The following is a 14372-nucleotide window of genomic DNA, read 5'->3' as shown; positions in this document are numbered from 1 at the left end:
ATCTATTTAAAAAATATTTATGTTCCTACATTCCTTCAGCATACAAACAATTAACCCTACCAATTCATGCATATTCTCTTTTCCTAAGTTCTATAGATGGATGATCAACTTGTCATGTGAAGAGTCCTTTATTCAGTACTAATACAAATGTAAAAAAGATATACAAGACAATCTTGATATGTTCCTTTTAAATACAATCTGACCTAATGACTTTCAAATGTGCAAAAATGTGCTCTAAATGTGTTTATAAACCAAATCTGAGTTGTGATGCTGATGTCTATTTTTTGTTTAATTTATTCATTTGCAAAATAGGCATAATATTATATAAGGTATTATAAAGACTTCCACAACAAGCGGCCTTTATAAGCCAGCAGGTTCTCAGGATAACTGGGGCATCTGCTTCAGGTCTGTAGGTAAAAGGAATCCCCAGAGGCTCCTCATGGAGCTGCTTGAGAGCAGAGCTGCATCAATGCATAAAAAGGCTACTTTGAAGAATCTAAAATACATTTTCGAATTTCTATAACATATTTTGAGCATTGTATAAATTTTACATTTCAAAGCTTCAGTGTGTGAAAACAGTAGCAAACAGTGATTTGACCTTGCTGACTTGCAGAGTTGGTACTTTACTTCACTTGAATTGCTCTCACTTCCTGTCTTCTGTGTAGGACCTGCAGGTGCAGCTGGAGGAGGAGACGAGAGGGCAGGAGGAGCTGAGAGAGGAGCACACACTGCTGGAGCGACGGTGCACTCTGCTGGTCACTGAGGGCGAGGAGAGTCGTGCAGGGCTGGAGGCTGCAGAGAGGGCTCGCAAGGCCCTGGAGACGGAGCTCCAAGAGACCACAGAGAAATACAACGATATCAACAACCAGGTAGAGATACTAATCAAGATCTAATCAAATACTAATCAAAACTCTTCTTTATTCATATTTTTGAAACACTGGAACCAGAGCCACAATACTATGGTACTATCATGTTTATCATATTGGTATCACTTAAAAATGTACAAATAATCTTACAGGTTATATGTATAGATAGGAGTACATGTGATTAGGGGTGGCCAATAATGCCCTAAAATAATATCACAATATTTCATGGTATTTTTTTACGATAACGATACTCTTGGTGATATGTCAAAACACTGAATTAAAAAAAAATCCTTAAAATTACATTTTATTATTGAATACGATATGATATGGTACACCCCTAACTAAGATATAAAAAAAAAATCAAGAACTTAGTAACAGAAGTCAATGATCCAGAATGTCATAATGCTAATAATGCACTTCAAATATCTCCATATACTCCATAGATACTGGGCAGATATAATCTGCTTCTAGTATATATATATATATATATTTAAAAAAAAACAGTGAAATAGTAGTACTTTGATTTCATTTCAAACATTTAAAAAATGTTATCAATATTATTGCGTACGGTACAATATGGCACACCCCTACATGTGATCCTCACGAAATTGGTGGATATTATGAATATTATTATTTTATTATGTTTATGTTTTAGAACTGCTTTTACATATAAAATAAACACACTTGCTCTTATTATACTATTACTATTATAAATGCACAATCCTGTCCCTAATGAAATCCATAGCATTGATACAATACACTAGCTTAAAGGTGTCCTTGTGCTAAAATCCACTTTTTCTTGTTCTTTGTGAGATACAATAGGTCTCTCTGAGTTGTATATGGATGCTGCACATGAAACCTTTCCACTAGCTAATAAAAGAAAATATTCAGAAAACAAGTCGATCAGGAAAAGCACTGTGTCTATATCAGCCCATGAATTAGTATTCATCCCATCAGATAGGAGCTAGCTAACAGCGTTAGACCACAACTAGACATTTTAAAATGAATAAAAACGATGGAATGACACTTTTAATGGTCAGTAAATGCTATGCTCATCCCTTGTTACTCTAAACTCTTACTCTTACTCTAACTCCACACTGGCTCTGTCACTGTAGTTACAGTCCGCCTCCAGTGGCAAGAGAAAGTTGGAGGTAGACCTTCAGCAGCTGACCCAAGAGCATGAGGAACTACAGAATGAACTGAGGGGAGCCAACGACAAGATCAAGAAAGCTGTGTGTGAGGTACAATACAATCTCAATAATGTCAATAATGGTGTCAAGGCGTACATAAGATCTTAACACACTCAGAAGCTTATGTGTTTCTCTGTGCAGACTGCAAGAGTGGCAGAGGAGCTGAGGGTGGAGCAAGAGCACACTATGCATCTAGAGCGGGTGAAGAAAGGCCTGGAGGCCCAGCTCAAGGACATGACTGTCCGACTGGATGAGGCTGAGCAGTTGGCCATGAAAGGAGGCAAGAAGATCATTCAGAAGCTGGAAGGAAAGGTAAAGTACTGAGAGTCACTCTGGTTGCCAAATACTTACCAGTATAAGCTGAAGGCTTTGAGACTGAGCGCCATGCTGCTGTTGTCTCCACTGGCTTGTTGTATCTCCAAATGAACACTGTCATCCCAAAAGTCATGGAATAGGAACTCATGTAGTCTCATGTAGTCTCAATGACTTTTGCCACATAACATGGAACCTAAAGAATGTTGCAATCAGTGGCTTTGATTTCTGACAGTGTCGCTTGTGTGCACTGCATGGACAATTCCAGCCAGAAGCCGCCAGTTATGATCAGTACCACAATCATTAATGCCATATTCTATGACAGGTTCCTGGTACACATATGACACTGTGAATCAAGGAATTGTGTAAATGCTTGCAGGACATTAAAAATGAATTGTTCAGTTAATCTGGCACCCACTTAAACCCTGATAATATATCCACTGTTCACCCTCTCACAAGATAATACCTCACAACTTACCACCTAACACTTCTCTGGCAATGTCTGGACCTCGCAGGTGAAGGAGTTAGAGCTGGAACTGGAAACAGAGCAGAAGAAATACGCAGAGACGGTGAAGACCCTGCGGAAGAACGAGCGCCGTCTCAAAGAGCTACTCTTTCAGTCCGAGGAGGACCAGAAGAACCAGCTGAGAATGCAGGAGCTGGTGGAGAGGCTGCAGATCAAAATGAAAACCTACAAAAGACAAGTGGAGGAAGCGGTATGATCATGCTGAGACATTTCTCTGTGGTTCATGTTGTTAAGAAAAGATTTTAGATATATTTTGAACAATAGAAAATACAGTGTCGCTATATTTGTTCTTGCAGGAGGAGCAGGCCAACATGAACCTGGCTAAATATAGGAAGACTGTCCATGAGCTGGATGATGCAGAAGAGCGAGCTGACATAGCTGAGTCTGCTTTGACAAAGATCAGGACCAAGAACAGAGGCAGTTTTGGAAAAGGATACTCATCAGTAAGTCTAAAGCTTATATTAAATCTATTTTAGACAATACATAATGGCATGCTAGATATCACAGGACTGGAACTCATATCAGGTATTTTGCTACCTGTAGAATATGCATACTGTACCAAATGTGTGTGTGTGATTTCTGTGAGTTGCTTGACTGTTCACACTCAAGGAAATGTCCCAATCACATTTTTTTGCCCCTGAGTCAGAGTCAGTTCATACCGATACAGAGTCCCAATCTGATACTTTGGCAATGAAGTGAAAAAAAAAAAACACATCAAAGTTGTCCATTAAGGTTTTATAAATTAAATCTTTAATTTAATTAATAATTACAACGTACCATTTTTATTACAAAATAAACACATACTATATACCTATGTAAATGCTTTCAATTTAAATATGCATCATTTAAAAAAAAAAAAAACTAAAACATGTTCTCCTTCTCTACAGGGTTATAGCACTCCATATCCCGGGGTTGTAAGATCACCCAGCTCTGTTGGTTCAGAAGGCAGAGGTGAGAAGATCCTCACTGATGACGATGAATCAGTCAGTTCTCTCATTCCCACTTATCTCAACTCCCTCAAGAAACTCATGATCGACTAAAGCGTTTTTTTTCCTGGCCTCGAACATAAATTGGGAGCTCTGAATCAAGATTTCAAATGATAAAATATCAAACTTTGGTCAACACTAGCATCTATATTCAGTATTATTCCTTTTTAAACTATGTTGTGCAATTTGTGTGAAACACAGCACAGTCTGGGACTAACTGTGCAAGGTCTGTTTGTTGTTTGGGTCTGTACTACAGAACACAAGTAGGAAGTGAAAGTGCAGAATGTCAGCTTTAATCAACATAGAATCACTGTTTATAATGTCAAAGCTGACATTCAGCACACTTCCTCCTATAGTTGTTGTTTTCATTTTTAATTCAGTGGAAACAGATCTTGTGTTACTGTCTGGATAATTACACTGTGCTGTGTATGTTCTCTTTGCCAAAACTTTGCCATAAAATGTTTTTTAAACTACCATCATAAACCCATCTGGACACCTTGATCTGGATATGCATCTAAATGCATCTGTCTTTCCAAGATGCATTCTACAACTGAAAACTCCCCCAATACAACCAGAACACCCTTAATAATTGGTGTACACCAGAATACAATCCAGATACTAGTCACGTTAATGGACCAGGTGTAAACAAGGTCATATGTATGAATAATTAAGATTAATTGTTATTTGTGTTTTCAAAGGTAAAATATTTCAAATGAATATTTAAAGAAATTAAAAGCTATCCATAGTAAAGTATTTTAGTATACATTTACCTACATTTCAACTCTGTATAAAAAAAACAACAACAAAAGTTATGCTCAATCCCTGTAGTGTCCAGAAATAAATCAGTTATAAACCGATTCCTAGAAAGCTATATATAAGCATTTGGAAATGTATGTATTTTATGTACTCCTGATTCCCGAAAATGTAAAACATAAGTTTTTAACAATAAACATATTAAAATGTGTGCCACAATTATTTTCTTTATAAAGCTTGTATTTTTATTAAGACACATACAGACAGAAATATACTCTGAATTTTAACATTTAAAATATTAAAAGAAAAGAATCATCAGTTATTAGTTATAGATTATCAAATTTTCTACAAGTATTTTGTAGTAAACTTTACACTCTGAACATCACTTGAACAGAAACATGGTGAACATTACATTTCTAATCACAAAAATGATCTTCCAGCTGCTTGCTTATAATACTGTAGCTATAAAAGAAGAAGCCGTGACAATAAAAGAAAAGAAATTCAGTCAAATGTCTAAAACAGACAGTATAAACAAAATCAGTGTTAAGTTCATTTTGTAAAAAAATAAGCATTGTGCAAAATAATTTTCAATATATTATCTGTACCTCTTTTTGCTTTACATACTTTGTCCATTTCTGGTAGGTGCCTGTAGCCTGTCCTCGAATCAATCCTTCAGAATAACCAAAGTAAGATCTTTATAAAGTAAAAAAAAAATCATGTCTGTTAAGATAGAAAACAAGCCTGTTAGGAAACAACACTTGTCTAGCTGTTGTCGGTTTGTCTGCGTTCACATTCACATTACCAGGCAAAATTTATTCAAATCTGATTTTTTTGCCATAATGTGACACAAATCTTTTTTTAGGACTGTGTGGATATTTCAAATCTGGTCTTTTCCAGTCAGATTTGAATGACTTTCATATGTGATCCCAAATCAGATACAAATCCTAATCCTAGAAAGTGAACAGTCAGATTTGATTTGATGCGATGTTTTGCCTGTACACATCTGCTTAGTGCTGCTGTCATCAGTCAGTGCAAAAATGAGGAATGATGTGCATAACTGTATCAGTGTATGCATGTGTGTTTCAGGGACAGATCTGTTTACATTACAGACACATAAAGGACCCTTACATATGAGAATGTAAACCGCTAAATCTGAACAAAAAAACAAAACAAAAACAAAACTAAATTGATTAAAGAGGCTTATAATGTGAACTGTTGTCCTGTTACATGTTTAAACATGGTGTACTCTTAACCCCTGAGATTCCTGACCACAAACTTGCAATCTGAAACCACATTTTCATTGAGATTAAGACAGCAAGGAATTCATGAGAAGCAGCTGTGAGTCACTCAACTGTTTTAGTAAATCTTTTAACAGCTTGTTCAGTGAAAGATTATATATATGAAAAGCACCTCACTGCCCTGGTTTCTTTCTTTCTTTCTTTCGTCTCTATCTGAGACTGGCGATTCTCCACAAGAGGGTACTATTGGTGGCCGAATGTTTTTTGGTGCTTTACATCAGTGACACTGTGTGTCCATTTTAGGGATGGGACAATCTAAAATCCTTTAAAATCCTCAGATAATCACACTTTAAATTTAAATAATTCTATTCGGTATAAGATGGGAGTAAAGAGCCTATTCTACAGTGTACATTAAAGGTCTTTCATCATGATACCTGTGGTGAGACAAAAAATATCATATAAAAAGTCTTAACTGAAACACAAACCTCTTAGTGTAGCCAGTTCTTCAAGACCATGTGTAAAACTGTGTTAAAACAGATATATTTGTCTGTAATGACTAAAATTCACAGAAGCCAATAAGCATTAGTTTCAGCAGTCTTCTGTCTCTGTAAATATCTGGGTGTGAAGTTTAATTTTGCGTTATCAGCATGTCTGTGTGTGCCAAATATGGGCATTTGTCTGAGAACATTTCATGCCATTTTATAGCACTATAAATAACCTGATGTGACTGAAGGGTACGGTGGCCGAGAAAGCCCAACGCAGTGCAAATTGAAAAGCGCTGCAAAAGCACAAAACACATCCATCAAAATTACAACACAGGCGCAGCAAATAGAAAAACGCGCTGCAACTAGAAAAACGCGCTGCAAATAGAAAAACGCGCTGCAAATAGAACCACAACACAACGGAAGTGAGTCACAACACAACGGAATTTTCCCGGGGGACCTTAAAAGATACTGTACCAGCTAAGCTGCGTCTTCAGTAACGTCTCGGACTTCACTATGTGTACAAAGGACAATAAGTAAAACTTATTGTCCTTTGTATACAGCTGGTACAGCATCTTTTAAGGTCCCCCGGGAAAATTCCGTTGTGTTGTGACTCACTTCCGTTGTGTTGTGGTTCTATTTGCAGCGCGTTTTTCTTTTTGCAGCGCATTTTTCTATTTGCTGCGCCTGTGTTGTAAGTTTGATGGATGTGTTTTGTGCTTTTGCAGCGCTTTTCAATTTGCACTGCGCTGGGCTTTCTCGGCCACCGTAGAGAAGGGCGTGTTTATGAATAATTCTGTAGCAGCAGCAGTTCTCTATGAGAGTGAGAACACTTTAAAACTGATGTGTGTAAACATTCTCTTTATGTATGTGTATCCCTTATCTGGTTAACTCGTAAAAAAATAAATACATGTTGCTGTTTATATTTTTGTAATATTGCAGGGCCCTGGAGTGTAAGTGAGAGTGAGAGGGGATAGAGAGAGAGAGAGATAAAGAATGATCTACACTGAGTTGACAGTTTATCAGGTACACCTATCTTCATTCAGTGGCCAATTTTTATATTTCAAGTCATTATGGAAAATTCTATTGGTCCATTTAACATGAAAGTTTAACACAACGTATAGGACAACTGTCAGAATGTCAAAAAGAGAAAAATGACTGAAAATAGACATGTAAGATTTTTTTTCATGACAGTGAAGATAAATGAAGATATTTAGACACTTTAGAAACTTTATAATTTACCATGAAAAAAAAACGCCTAAAGAGAACACACTTCAGGCCATCACTCACAAAGTAACAGTAAGCAGCACTGCACAGCCCAGAAAAATGAAGCACTGAGGTGCAAGTGCCTCAGTAATTAAGTCGTTAATATAAGGCAAGATAACAGTTCTAATTATTAATGATTTAATAAAGGTTGGTCATTGATCAGCTTCTCCTCATTCATCTTCCACAAGGGAGTAACTTGTGAGCAGGACATTAAGTCACTTAGCTGTACAGGGAAAGTCTGTTACTCCAACTAAAACATTTATTCCAAAGTATAGGAATGGCATTTTATGTTTTATTTCAAGTCACGTTTTGTATTTTTTTGATACTGTTTTGTTTTTCATCATTTAATAATGCTGCTTGCTGTGATGCACCAAGGAACTGTACTGAGCTTTGAGAAAGTGCAAAAATGTGTTCTCTTTAGATGCTGAACACAGCTCTGGAAAAATTAAGACCACTTCAGTTTCTGAATCAGTTACTCTGATTTTGCTATTGATAGGTATATGTTTGAGTAAAATTAACATTGTTGTTTTATTCTATAGACTATAGACATTTCCCCCAAATTCCAAATAAATATATTGACATTTAGAGCATTTATTTGCAGAAAATAAGTTAATATTCATAAAGTTTTAAGAGTTCAGAAATCAATATTTGGTTGAATAACCTTGGTTTTAATCACAGTTTTTGTGTATCTTGGCATGCTCTCCTCCATCAGTCTTACACACTACTTTTGGATAACTTTATGCCACTCCTGGTGCAAAAATTCAAACAGTTCAGTTTGGTTTGATGGCTTGTGATCATCCATCTTCCTCTTCATTATATTCCAGAGGTTTTCAATTTGGTAAAATCAAGGAAAACATAATTTTAAAGTAGTCTCTTTTTTCCAGAGCTGGATTTACAACAAAACACTGTGTGCGTTTTGTAATTTGACTAGGTGTGCCTAAATCTTTTCACTTTTGTAGGTGAACAGTGTTTGTCAGTAGCCCATTTTTGCTGCCTGATTTAGTTTATGAGCCCTCCTCTCCCAACCATCCCTTAATTAATAAATAGGACTACAATATTATCAACACTGTTTGGATGGGGGACCATGTGTTAACATAGCAGTGAATCAAAATTGGTAATGCGTAGCCTGTAATGAACCAACAACGTCATCCACCCTTGGCTGAACTCTTAAGCTGAGGGTTCACTGGCTTTAAACTGTGGCTTACACAGCAACCGGCTTTGGTCAGTAGAGCTCCATCTTCTCAGACACAGCAGTTCCATTCACTGGCCCTCATTTATGGAGGGTGTTTATGTTCCAGGGCCTCCAGGTTCCAGGGCTGATTTTCAGCTTACGCACCTAAAAGGACAGTCTCACAGGGCCAGCTCCGTCACTGGGATAATAATACAGTCTTTTCTTTAATCTCCATTAGATCTCCAGGTCCACTGGCCTCGCCTCTCCCGTCTTGTGTTCCTTCACCCACAGCTCTCTGTCTTTAGCAGGGTCCACGATCTGAAGCAGTTTGTCCACTGGCTCCATGGTCTGCACATGAAACAAACAGAGAAGCACCATGTTTTACTGACTATCTGTATTTTTCTGATAAACAAGTGTTTACTTAAATGCACTCATTGTCAAAGAAATACTTGTACTCAGAAGGAAGTTTCTATCAGATTGCATTGCTATTCAGAGGCAAGATAAGATAATGGTTACCAGGAACAATAAATTCATGAAAATTAAGACAAACAAGGCTCCAAAAGGTTCAGCAGGCTAAACACTGCCACTATGATAAGGAGATTGCCGGTTCGAATCCTGTTCATGTAGCTTGCCATCGGCTAACAGAGCCCTGAGAGAGCACAATTGACATTACTCTCTCTGGGTGGGTAGATGGCGCTCTCTCACCACATCACTCCAGAAGGTGATGTCTGCAGCACGAGGCGTCTGTGAGCTGATGTATCAGAACTGAGTTACTGCGCTTTCCTCCGAGTGCACTGTGATGCTACTCGGCAATGCTGCATCAGTAGCAGCTTGAAAAGAGGATGCATGTGCCAGTCTTTACCCTCCCGGTGTTGGGGCTTCACTAGTGATAAGGGTAGTTCCAATGAGTGGGTTGGGTATTTGGCCGTATAAATTGAGGAGAAAATGGGGAAAAAATAACATTTTGTTTTAGACAAAAAAAGGCAATATTTATTGAGCTACACTTACAGAAATAAAGTGTAACACGTGTAACACAACATGCCAGACTCTTGGCATGGACTTGTAGAGGTTCCTAAAGGTGTCCTGGATTAATTAATTCCATGCAGATTGAATATTCTCACTCAAATCCTGCAGATTTCACGGCAGGGGTGTAGTGTTGATAGTGTGTCCAATATCATCTCACACTTTTCCAATCAAGGATTGGTCTGGTGATGCAGATAGCCATAGTATAGTGTCCATGTCTTCAACACAACCTCTAGTCTTGAGATGGCGGCAGTATGTGGACGAACATTGTCCTGTTGGCATAGCTCCACCAAGACAGAATCTGGCCTAACTGCCTAACCTAACTAACTGCAATGGTTCATTTCTGTTGGTGGACTCCTTCAGGGTACAACTATTTTTTTGATGATGAGTATAGATGCCACAGTCTGGTGAAACATGACTTACACTTTGGTTGAACATATCTGTCTCATGCCGCAGTGTTGTGTACTGGCACAGGTGTTTTCTAATCATCTCCACACGCTCCACCTCCAGTCTCTCCAGCTCCTACAAGTTCCAAGAACAAAGACGATGTGAGAACAAGTATGATTTTCCATTTTGTGTTCCGGTAATTTTTGTATGTTCTATTAGATACACACACTACTGTATGTGGTGGATAATAATAACTATAATATAGACAAGTGGAGCAAGCAGTCTCACCAGACTTGTAGTGACCATCTCCTCAAACCATTTCGACTGAGACTGGTTATACAGATCGACACATCGCATCAGATCATCCCCTGCAGACAGAAAACACGATATATTAGAGCATGTTTGGTAATGACTTCACTCGGGGTTTAATACAAATTTTTAATTCATAGTGTCACGGCTGCTGCAAGGAAGGACACGGGGAGCAGATGCAAACGCAAGTAATATTCATTTAGGTGTGAAAGGAAATAAGTAATATCTGGGGACTGGTAATGAGGGGGTGGAGCTACAATGAACACAAGTAAAACAGTTAAAGTGGAGACACAGAGGAACACAGAACCACGGAGGAGGAAAGGTAAACACAGAGAAACACAAGCACAGAAGGGAAGCAACAGGGAACTGGGCTGTGGGATGTGACACATAGTTCATCTCTATAACAGTTTGTATCACAAAAATATGAGTTTTAAGTGTGCAGTGCCTAATATAAGCATAAACAAAACAAACAAGTATTTTTTTTAGAGATAACTATTCAATTCAATTTTTGAATTTAATGTGTGTTCATTCACAGTGTGTGTTAAAAATTATATATGTGTATCATGACATGATACAATAAAAAATATTTACAGATTTCTAAATTTCCTAGATTGCATGCCCTAAATTACCACTTATAACATGACATACTACCCCTATTCCACTGATTTATCACTAGGGGGAGCCAAAACAACACTAGTTCATGACAGCTGCTGAGAAATGTGTTAAAACATATTGCTGAATCTAATTACTGTATGTGTATAATCTTAAATTAAAAATATTCTGAGTGAAAACTGAGCTCTATCCTAATTATCTAAATTTGATCTTTCCAGCTTTTGGAGCCACTAAAAGCCAGTATGTCAGGTATGGCAGGTTAGCCACTTCTACCCACTGCGTGACGTGTTCAATCTGCAGCACAGATATCTTCCTCTATTATTTTCACTTCTCTTTTTTTTTGCATCTCTCTCTGTTGCCCTGAATTTCCACTAATATGTGGTTGTAATTTTGTGTTTTCTGACTAGCGCAACAGCTTGGAAAAAACATGCCCCGAGGTTGTGTCTTGTCACTGCAGAAAAATGGCTTCTGGCACAACAACAGACCGTTTGGCTCAGTGACACTGGCCATGTCTCTCCTCCCTAGAGTGACCGGATCAGAACCGCTCAGTCACAGAACTCTAATAATAATAGGCTGTATGTGAAGCACAAATTAGTTTTAAACAGATGTAAACCCTCACTATTATCCTCAGAGTCATGAAAGTAATCTAATTTCAGTTGCCTATAGAAAAAGTTGATAAAAAAAACAAGCTATGCAGTTTTGCAACAGGTAGATTCTGCCAAAAAGATACTGTCTGGGATAATTTATTTGAATTTCACAGAAATTCTTCTCCTGACTCCCAGATTTTCCTTAATTTAGCTTCATTTTCTTTAATTGTTCTCTCAAGCTGAGTTTTCACTCTCCTCTTTAGCCCTATTCGGACGGGAATAGTTTCTCAGGGGTCCTGGGGTAATTTTCTCTTTTATGGTGGGTCCTCTGTGATTTTATTCCAGTCCAGGATGACCATGTATGGGTTTTTCTCAGACGTCCTCTGAGAAAATTACAGGCTGAATTACCTATTGTTTTTCGCTGAGTTTCTGAGTTTCTTCACCTCACGTTTAATAAAATAGCTATTCGTCCACTGCTATGCACCGTAATTACACTTTGGGTGCACGTTTCCACAGAGATCCACTTAAACACTATAGCGAGTGGAAATAAAAGAGCTACTGAACGTGATGTCGTAACCGAGAAAGCCGAAAAACTTATTCTATTACATGTGGATGGGATTTCTGCCACAATCGCTTTTCTGTTCAAAAGGACAATTCTAGCCAGACACCACTGGTCACAATCATTGCCATTAAAGCGTCACTTTACTGCACTGTCCACTGTGGGTGATATTACATTTCATGGCATATTTCCAGTACACATGTAACACTCTGTAGATCCAGGAATGATAAATGCTGTACAATTTTATGTCCCATCCACTTGACACCCACTCTCAGGCCTTGAGTACTGATATTTCACGTCATCTTGCCATGAGCAAACACCTTGCCGCTCCCAAGATAGCACCTCACAACTTATACTGATGTGGACATTTCCAAATCATCCCCTGAGATAAAACTTCATGATTTAGTGTATATATATATATATATGTTTGATAAAGTTAAGACCAACATATTGTACATTTCATTCCATAATCTCTGAAATCCATGACGTATTTTGGTTTGCATGAGATGCAGTACAAACCTTTGCTTTTCAGTCTTGATCCTTTACTTTATCTAACCTGCCTCTACCTAGAAAAAGGCCACAGAGTGCAGGTCTTGTGAGAGTGCTGCCATTTCAGAGGCACTGACCTGCCTGTGTGGATTTCCTGCGGGCCTTCTTGATGTCCTCCTCGATCTTACTGCTCAGTTTGATCTCCATCTGCTGTGTCTTAACCTCCAGGTCCTTCTGCCGGTCTGCGAGGGCCTTACGGGACTTTAAGGACACAAAAACAGAGATAAGGGATGAGATAAGTTTCATATGTTTTCTTTTCTGTGTGTTCTGTATGTTGTCTATCACGTTTCCAATTTCTTATAAGCACTGTTTTGAATTACAGATCACTCTCTCAAAAAACCCACCATATTGACTGACTTCTGAACAGCTCTAACTTTGTGTTATGTATTATTGCTTTCCAATATTTTACGCTGAAGGTCTTCTCCTATCTCAGCTTCTACAATGACAGCGCTGAAATGAGATCAGTTTGTCAGAGCAGGTTTGTTTACGGCACCAACACTTCAAAACCCAGACCACTATGTGTTCAGTCTCAAGGTCATGTGTGAAGGGCACGGCCATGTGATTATTTATAGAGCTTGGATATTCTCCAGGGCCAGGAAATGGTCTCCTGCTTTGGGAAACAAAGTGGAGCTTTAATAATGTATGAGAAGAATTCCTGAAATTCTAGAACAGCTAGACGAACAGGGACTAAGTCAAGCATCTGGGCTGTTGGGGACGTAGGAGGAGATGAGATGTATTCACAGATCAATGTGATGCTAATGCTACACTATCACTGATACACTGCTCGGCTTTCTGATTCTGTTGCCTGGATTGCCTGTATCATATATAGGGGTGACCAATGAAACACAAGGCCGGCCAAGGTTCTGACAAATAAAACAAGTCTACCTTCTCCACAGCAGCGTATCGGCTGGCCAGCTGTTTCCGGAGGTCAGCGATGTGATGGTCAAACCTCTTCATATCCTTCTTGAAATTGTCTCGAAATACCATTAGGGGCTTTTCCACTTCACTTTGCAGCTGAAACATAGAAAAGTAACGACAATATATGAATGACAGGACTAAACATGTACATTATATGCATCATATAAACATTATATGCATATTGCTATCTTGGCGATGAAAAACACAGGTGCACCACTAACTGGAATCAACCTAGACAACAGTCAACCCTCAGATGTTTATTGCTATTTTGGCAACGCACATCCCTGCTTGTTACACACACACACACAGCAGTGCACAAACCCAACTTTTACATCAACAATGAACAGAATAAAAAATAAAGTAACATTGCTGTTCTTATAAATGACCTGCTCACGCATCTTCACAGTGTGGAAAAGCAGGTCAGAAGTGCTGCACCACTAAAATACCAATACGCCAAAGTCAGAGCACACCCGACTCTTAAAGGGAATGGCAAATGACATGCTGATTGGTTTATTGCACATTATTGCTCAACACACACCCATGATTAATTAGAATAATTACTATTATTACTACATGCCTTTTGTAGGGGTACTTTTCCTGCTGTTACGATAGCAAACACACACTGACACGCCCCAAAA

The 14372-nt window shown here is 38.3% G+C and overlaps 2 protein-coding genes across 5 annotated transcripts in view; one reads left to right on the top strand and one right to left on the bottom strand.

Annotated features, from left to right (window-relative positions):
• The window catches only part of LOC103045081 (myosin-16), a 67265-nt gene extending 62421 nt beyond the window's left edge, over positions 1 to 4844 (top strand). For all 4 annotated transcript variants that reach the window (XM_007257220.4, XM_007257221.4, XM_007257219.4 and 1 more), the window contains 6 exons: positions 666 to 869; positions 1982 to 2107; positions 2198 to 2368; positions 2884 to 3084; positions 3191 to 3337; positions 3782 to 4844. In XM_007257220.4, the coding sequence (XP_007257282.3) occupies positions 666 to 869; positions 1982 to 2107; positions 2198 to 2368; positions 2884 to 3084; positions 3191 to 3337; positions 3782 to 3934 (1002 nt within the window). In that variant the 3' untranslated portion in view covers positions 3935 to 4844. The remainder of the gene's footprint in view (positions 1 to 665; positions 870 to 1981; positions 2108 to 2197; positions 2369 to 2883; positions 3085 to 3190; positions 3338 to 3781) is intronic.
• Positions 4845 to 7117: 2273 nt separating this feature from the next.
• The window catches only part of gas7b (growth arrest-specific 7b), a 63854-nt gene continuing 56599 nt past the window's right edge, over positions 7118 to 14372 (bottom strand). The window contains exons 10-14 of the mRNA XM_049464287.1: positions 13702 to 13830; positions 12894 to 13017; positions 10489 to 10568; positions 10237 to 10335; positions 7118 to 9138 (exon numbers count right to left, since the gene is read on the bottom strand). Of these exons, the coding sequence (XP_049320244.1) occupies positions 9025 to 9138; positions 10237 to 10335; positions 10489 to 10568; positions 12894 to 13017; positions 13702 to 13830 (546 nt within the window). The 3' untranslated portion in view covers positions 7118 to 9024. The remainder of the gene's footprint in view (positions 9139 to 10236; positions 10336 to 10488; positions 10569 to 12893; positions 13018 to 13701; positions 13831 to 14372) is intronic.

The sequence above is a fragment of the Astyanax mexicanus genome, chromosome 15, assembly GCF_023375975.1.
Source record: "Astyanax mexicanus isolate ESR-SI-001 chromosome 15, AstMex3_surface, whole genome shotgun sequence".
Classification (NCBI taxonomy): domain Eukaryota; kingdom Metazoa; phylum Chordata; class Actinopteri; order Characiformes; family Acestrorhamphidae; genus Astyanax; species Astyanax mexicanus.
This window is presented reverse-complemented; position numbering and strand designations above follow the sequence as displayed.